This window comes from Scophthalmus maximus, chromosome 10 (genome assembly GCF_022379125.1).
Source record: "Scophthalmus maximus strain ysfricsl-2021 chromosome 10, ASM2237912v1, whole genome shotgun sequence".
NCBI classification, from domain to species: Eukaryota; Metazoa; Chordata; class Actinopteri; order Pleuronectiformes; family Scophthalmidae; genus Scophthalmus; species Scophthalmus maximus.
In genome coordinates this window covers 10,087,003-10,094,884 of record NC_061524.1, presented here as the reverse complement: position 1 = coordinate 10,094,884, position 7,882 = coordinate 10,087,003, and the positions used below count along the sequence as shown (strand labels likewise).

Here is a 7,882-nt window from a genome sequence, read left to right as displayed (position 1 = left end):
CAGCCACTTCAAAACATCCTGGTCCTGACGCTTTAATCTGTTGAGTCTGGTTGACAGTGTGTGACCCTGAGCCACAGTCCTCCAGGTGCCAGCTGGACCAGCAGCATGGCACTGATCAGTGGTGCCAGCAGGGGCTGTCCCCGAGTGCTCAGGGTGGTGTGTTCACATGGGCAGGATGAAACACTGGGCCGGTGACGTCATTACGTTACCTGTCAAACTCTTAAATGTCACTGGGGTTTTTAGTCACTTCTAGAATCTCCTTGTCATTTTAAAATCTCCGAAGGCCCCCAATGCCATCGGGTGTTATTATACTTCATGAGGGCTTTTTCTTTTTCCTCCTGACGTGACAACTTTGTTTGATCCAGTTGACACACCTATGGGAAATGGTGTTTTTTACGCCTGTTTCCTGTAAAAAACAATAGAAATATCCAGCGCTTATTCCAAACTAATTGTGTCTCACGTCCCACAAGTAATTGTGACCTGGAATAAACTTGTTCAGGACATATGATGTAACAGAACACAGACTTTTCCATAACCGATATCTGATAGTTAACAAAGATTTCTCATAAGATCCTTCATCGTTGCTGTCCTGTCAAGTCATGTATGGTAAGATTGTAGAGGGCTATTGATGTTGACTGTACTTTTTCTAACACAGAATTGTAGAAATACTAATAAAGATTATAATAAACCAATTGTGATATTCTGATACTATAAGACAGATAAAGTCACTGTGAATATATTTTATTTTCATTTTTTTGAATACTGACTAAATTCAAAGTTTTCTTCATTTTGTTATTTGAATTGCATGAAATTATTTTTTAAATTCGCAGTTGGGGGAAACAGTGATGGAGTTGAACCAGGGGGTCGCAGTGTTGTCTTCCTCATCCCCGGTCAGGTACGGGCACCGGAAGCTGCACTGAGGGCAAAGAGGGAGCCCGAATCAAGCGACCAGAGGCACACTGATTTACACCGGATGTTTCATGTTCTGATTTCAAAATAAAACCACTATTTGTTTCATACCGAAAAACTGGATGGAACTGTTGAAGGGTTGATGGATGTTAAGTATGTAACTTTTAATTAGCTACAGTACAAACAAAAATAACCAAAGAAAAATACTTACATACATTTTTCCTGATTACAATAAACAAATGTGAATGATATCAAACTTATACATAATGTAAGGTGAAATGTTAAGAAATGTGGACATTTCCTAAAAATGTTTTTCTAATAATGTCTCCTCATAGCCCAAAATCAGAAACAGAATCAGAAATACTGAATTATTGATCCCAGGGGGAATTACGTTTCGTTACAGTTGCTCCAAACAAAAATAAAGGATTATATGCAGACCTAGAATTAGAATAAATATAAAATATATATGGAAAATATAAATGGAATGTATACCAGAAGAATTTTCAAAAAAGTGCGTCCAAAATAAAATCAACAATCAAAATAAATGAACTAAATCAATACAAAGTGAAGTGGCTAAACGGAAATATCAATCGGTTTATTACATTTATTTTGAAAGGTCACACAGGAACTCACGTGTATTGCCTCGATCCCCTTGACGCTGGTGTAAAAAAAGAAAAAAGAATCAGCCAGTCGAGTGGGAGGAAGCCAAGTTGGAAACACCGCGGAGCGAACGTCCCTCTCGTCGGAAACTCGAGTGTCCCGGTGGTCGGCGGCTCTGGACGCGGGCACACGGCGACGAACGCGGACCGGCGGTTGTAATGAGCCACTGCGGCCTAAAGCCCACACCTACAGTCCGCCCCGCGAGGCGCGTGGAAGTTTAAACTTTGGCTCCAAACTTTCGGCGGTGCTCGTCCTCGGCGCGGAGCTCGTCAAGTCGTGCCTGTGCGGCTGGCCTGCGAACACCGCCGCGTCCGTCCCACATGTTGCCGCCGCGTCCTTAGCTCGTGTCCGCGAAACAACCAGGTGAGCGGACCGTCCGGCCTCGGACCCCCCCCACCCCCTCCCCTCCCCCCGGGAACCTGCGCAGGTAACGGCGTTAGCTTGCCTGTTCGCGCACGGCGACGCGCGGACCCACTCCTCCGTCTCCGGTCGTTCCTACCACGGCTCCTCCCGTAACCGCCGGAGAGCAGCCACCGGGCGGCCGCGGAGCAGCAGGACGGGCATGGAACTACCCGCGGAGGGCGCGACCCGGCGCGGGGAAGGCAGGAGGAACCCCGCGGCGCGTCGCTGGAGAACAACACCCGTGGATGCGACGTGCGCCGTCGGCATGATCTTGCTCCAAGGTTGGTCACAGGGCTGCTGTACACCTCTCACTCACACGCCACATGCACACGCGTGTCTGTTCACGATGCTCGATGCTGTGAAACCTGGTGAAACCGAGGGACGGACCCGACACGGAGCTCCACGCGTCTCCCGGAGGATCCTGTCGGTCCAAGTTAGTCAGCGCCTGATCCGAGGGGGACAAAGAGGGAAAGTTGTGTTTCACAGGATCATCTAACATTCATTTCACACACGGGGAATCTAAAGTACATGTTGTTTCGGGGGGTAAAGGTGGGGGGGCCCTCCCCCCCTCCCCCTTTAGCCCCAGTTCTTTGGGGTAGGGTGGGGGGCAACTGCGTTTTTTGTGCGTAAATCCAGGCTTCTGTCCTCAAAATGGCAGATTACTTCCATCATAGAGGGTAAAATTGAATTCAACAGGGAAATGAGAATAAAACACAAAAGCTCTCAAAAGCAAACCCCCCCCCCCCCCCCCCCCCCCCCCATATGCCACTGTTACTGTACACTATGTAACGACATGTGTGTTGGCACATTACTGCGGTTATTAGACGTCTGGTGTGGAGCGGCAGGGAGGTGACAGGATGATTGCAGCGTTCCCCATCCATCACCGAGGGCAGCCATGCCGTGTCATTATGTATTCCCCAGGGAAATACTTCCATCCTCACGCAGCACACTGGATACGCCGTTTGTGATTATCATATTCATAACTCTGTTTGCGTGTCTGAACTGCCTCTGCTTTGTGCGCCCGCCTCTGTGAGTGCCATTCACACGGGCGGTGCCGTGCTTCTTGCCTTGACTGTTGCCCCCCCCCCCCCCCAAAAAAAGGGAGAAGAGCTACAGGAGGACAAATGAACATGACCCGACGCCCTCCCACACTGTCAGAGCCTCGTAAAGTTCACCACCTCGGCTGCAGAGTGGGGAGAGAAGGCCGGGGGAAAGTGTCCTTCCATAGTTTGTGTAAGGAATGCTCTTATCCTCGCCGACGATCGGGGCTCATTAACTCACCGCTCATCATGTCAAAACGGACTCGCCCATATCTGATCTCCACACTGAAGTGCAGGGGAGCACAGGTTGTGTTTTGCCTGCGCCCTTCAACGCAGCCGTGACAGTCAAAGTGGCTGAAAAATTCCTTTAAGTTGAAGTGTGCCTGCTGCTCCCCCCACAGCCTCCCCACGGTGCCCACTCTGGGATGAATGTGTCCTCTGTGTGCAGGCTGCAGGGGAGAGGACGAGGGCTGCTGTGGGCTTGTGTTTGTAAGATGCATGAATCGAGGCCAGGTACTGACCTGGCCGGCACCGCGTTTTAGCCGGCCTTCGAAATGTCCCCAAGGGGCTCGCTGGATATGTGAAAGCGATGGAAACGGCGGCGAATTGTTTTTTTTTTCTTCTTTTCTGTGTGGCTCTATGCCCACATGAAGCATGTCCGCACCAAACACGCCATGTTCCTGAAGGGTTGTCTCGTCTGCAGGATCTCTGCACACTGGTCAAATATTTACCCAGATTTTTCCCCCCTCGTTTTCCACTTATAGCTTGCAGCAATCACTCTTCCACTCTTCGCTCTTTTCCGTATCACGGTCTGGTCTCTATTTGCAGCCCACCCGCAGCTCTCTGAGAAGATGAAAGCCTCTTATGGAGTTAATGTTCATAATTTTAATACAGCATCTCCTCTCCCTCTCATCCGCCCGCCTTTAACCTTCCGCCCCTCATACGTTCATTTTCCCCTCCGCTTCATGGAGGCGGTCTGAGCGTTAATGTGAAACAATGAGGTGGTGCCGAGACGGATGTGAAATGTTCAACGTCCTCGCACAGTCGCCTCTTCTCTGACCCCCCCACCTCTTTTATATCTCTCCCCTCATGGCGCAGCTGGAGAAGATCTGCAATTCACGACTCCTTGTGCATTAATAATTTGGATTCCTTCGCAAAACAAAACCACTCTTCGTGGTGATTTAGAGGTGTGCAGTCAGATTTCCTCCGCAATAAATCCAGACTCAACTGACTTTAGGAATCTGCCTCTGTCTTACTAAATTGCAGGAGAACGAAACCGCAGTGGATATCATCGGATCTGTGTAATGGTTTTGTTTTTCTGCCCAAAAAATTGGATGATGTTGTTCAAATGTGGGATCGACTTGTGTTTCCCTACGCGGCGGAATCCGCTGCTTCTACGAGAAGCTATTCTGTAGCATTTCGTAGCGTGAGCTCGGGGAAATGAGCGAGTGCGGCTCTAAACAAAGAACCATCGGAGCTTTGTCCGAGATGTTTTGTCCACCTGCCCACCTGCCGCCGCTTCATTTTAAAATTCATATGCTTGGTTCTTATTAACCCAGCGCCGTGCCCGCAGGCTGTTTGGCTGCACAGTGGTTCAGACTCCCTGAATTATCAGATTCAGAGGAAAGATGAAAGGATCGAACCATAAAGGAATAAAAATGTACGGTGTGAAGGAGGTTTGGATATTATAGGAACATGTGTGCAGTATACTACAACAGCCCTGCAACGTGCCTCATCTTTTATCTCGGCTTGTCCGGCTTCTAATGTTAGGTTTTTGTTGAGGCAGTGATTTGTGGCAGCGCTTTGGATTTTCAGGGTCAGTTTTACAGATTCAGATTCTGAAAACTATCCTTCTAAATAATGTGAGTTTGATTTCAACCACCTCACGCAGCCCTGGTTTCATTTAGTCTTTCCGTGTGTGTAGAACCACTCTCGCCTTTCTCTGCCTGTAGCTCTGTGGAAAACTAGTCGAGGGCGACAGTGTTACGCTTAAGCTCCGCTGCTCGTGAGGCCGCTATATGAGGCCGCCGTGTTTGGTCATTATCATAATGTGTCGGGGCTGTTTCACGGATACAGTTAAGTCTGTCTGTGCTCAAAGAGCAGAGCGTGACAACAAAACAAAGCACCGAGCCGACGGTGGAGTGAAACAATAAGGTCTGGTTCCCGTTGGGTTTGTTCGCGGAGGAAAGTTTGACTGGTAGCACAGGTTGTGAGACTGGGGGAGGATTTCTCAAGGTCCTCTTGTTTCTTATCATTTATCACACGGTGTGTTTACTGGGGTTTTGGGTGAAGCCTTTTCAACTCGAGAGTCATCTTTCTCAGCCAGTCGGTATGTGCCATATTTGCACTCCGCTCCACTGTAGAGGGCTCTTTTCTCCCATGGGAGGATCCTCTCGCTCTCTCTCTCTCTCAGAAATTGCAAACATGGCTGCCCGGCATCTCCGATTTTGGAGCCCTGCTCATTCACTGTCCCTCCGGATCACGACCCTACAATCGATCCAGCGCTGCCACTTTTGAAAGATTATTGAGGAGGAAAGGAGGAGCCCGAAGATAGAAATGTGGCTAAATTGGAAAATGAATAACGTTTTCACAGCCTGTGTGTCCATGTCTCGAAGATTATTTCAAAAAGAAGTTACCATTATGCTTCTGTCCACAACTTTGTCCTGATAAAAGATTACAACCGTTCTCCTTTTTCTTTTTTCTCTAATTGTCCACGCTGTACTTTTCCCCTCTGACTAAATTGAATTGGTGGAGTAGCGGAAAACTGCTTCTTTGATTTAGCGTCACTCTATTTTTAGCTTCTTGCCAGTGTTTCTAAAATGTGTTGATTTGAATCTTTTTGAAGTTATGACGGATCGATGGTTGCCAAAAACAACTCTGTCCTCGTCCTCCGGGGGGAGAGATTACTGAAATTAAGGTGGATAAGAAAGCTTTTAAGATTTTATGTCGGCTTAAATTTTCCAAGATCTGACATTAAATGCTCTGGTCTGTGAGCGTACGCTCATGTACCTGCCGATTTGTGCATGTAGGCTGATTTTATCCCGATGTTCTTTTGCTCAAGCTGAAAAATAACCACTGCTCATAATAACCGCTGCTCTCTGTGGCCCCTTGTTGGCTTCATGTGAAGCCAAATAAACAAAGGACTCTGAGAATCGAGCTGCCCGGTCTAAATGATGATTACTGCACCTAATGACCTGTGTGTGTGTGTGTGTGTGTGTGTGTGTGTGTGTGTGTGTGTGTGTGTGTGTGTGTGTGTGTGTGTGTGTGTGTGTGTGTGTGTGTGTGTGTGTGTGTGTGTGTGTGTGTGTGTGTGTGTGTGTGTGTGTGTGTGTGTGTGTGTGTGTGTGTGTGTGTGTGTGTGTGAGAGCATGTGGCTCACGTGTTTGTGGTTCTGCTGGCTCTGCTCTCGGACCCTGTGGTCGTGATTGAAGTCAGTCCTTGTAGATCTCCGTCTCTCTTTCCTTCTTTCCTGTCGTAGTTGGTCTGCTGCCCCTCGTGGGGTTGCCAGTCGTGTCTGGAAGGATCTGAGTTGTTTATTGACTTGGTGCCTGCCCGCACAGATCTGTCTCCTGTCTGCACTTGGGGGGGGGGGGGGGGGTCAACCTCTACCCCAACCTGCCATTGCTGCTGACTTTGCTCTGTTTCCCTCATCAAATTTTTTATTTTTTTGTTCTGTGGGGTTTCCAGTTACTCGATGTCATGCTTCAGCGAGACACTGTGCTAGAGGATCTTTTTGTAATTTACCAGGATTAATTCCTCAAATGATCGTCTTTGTGATGCAAAACAACCATTAAAAACAAATGAATATCTTTAGGGGCTAACAAATCAAAAAGCATGCAGCGGGGAGCAGAGCTGTACCTATTGGTTAGGTAATCAATAGACAAAAAAGTTAATTGGCGGCTATTTTGATAGTTCAATAACCAGTTTTATGGTTTCTACTTTAATGAGAGAATTCGATACTTTCCTTTTTACATGCATCACCACAAACTGAATATCTTTGGGTTTAGAATCATGGTCAGACAAAGCAAGACATTTTCCCCTGAGGTTTAGACAAATCTGCAAAGTTTTGCAAGTTTTGCAAAGTAATTATTGGTAGTTTTTTTTTTGTATAGATTTTAGCTATATCTTTTAAAATGTCTCCATTTGCTGCAAAACATTTAAATAAATGTTTAAGGAAAACGTTTTGTCCCATAGTCATGATCATCTTCAGTTTACAGTTCGCTTTGTTCATCTTGTGTCATAAAACATTTTTTTTACCATCCTTTAATTTTGATGTGCCACATAGTCAGAAATAATCCACACACATCGACAATACGAGACCAGATGATGTGTATTGGAGTCTTGAAAAAATACGTGTGGCCCACTGTATATTTTGGGATTTAGTACATTTTCTCTAATGTGCAAAATCTGTAAAGATAAATGTATCATAGAATTAGATAACCAACAAATCAACATTCTTCATCACATAGATACAAAAATCCAACTTCAGTGTTGCCATCAAGCAGTCCGTCTGTTTTTCACAAAATATGTTTTTGTGTAAACACAGAGGAACAATTTTACAGTTCGTTAATTTGCAGATAAAATGGAAGTTATGCTCTAATAAATCTAAAATACTTTCCTTGCTAAGTTGCCATGATCCTTCAGATGTGACGTTATTGTTCTCTTTTCAGATGCTCACATTGTCTTTAACCGTGAACCTGCCTAATCTACTGCAGATGGATAACTTATCAGCTATTAGTGATAACCCATGGTTTCATGTTCACTTTTAAAATGATGAATACAGATGTCTTTCCTAGTTCGACACAGTGTAGATATCACCCACTCCGACAGTTGTAAATCCTGATGACAAACTTCTCCCTGCAGGGCAGGTG

The 7,882-nt window shown here is 46.3% G+C and overlaps 1 protein-coding gene across 1 annotated transcript in view; it reads left to right on the top strand.

Annotated features, from left to right (window-relative positions):
- Positions 1-1,596: 1,596 nt before the first annotated feature.
- Positions 1,597-7,882, top strand: part of ptk7b (protein tyrosine kinase 7b) — a 67,448-nt gene continuing 61,162 nt past the window's right edge. The window contains exon 1 of the mRNA XM_035607120.2: positions 1,597-2,252. Coding sequence (XP_035463013.1) covers positions 2,132-2,252 — 121 coding nt within the window. The 5' untranslated portion in view covers positions 1,597-2,131. The remainder of the gene's footprint in view (positions 2,253-7,882) is intronic.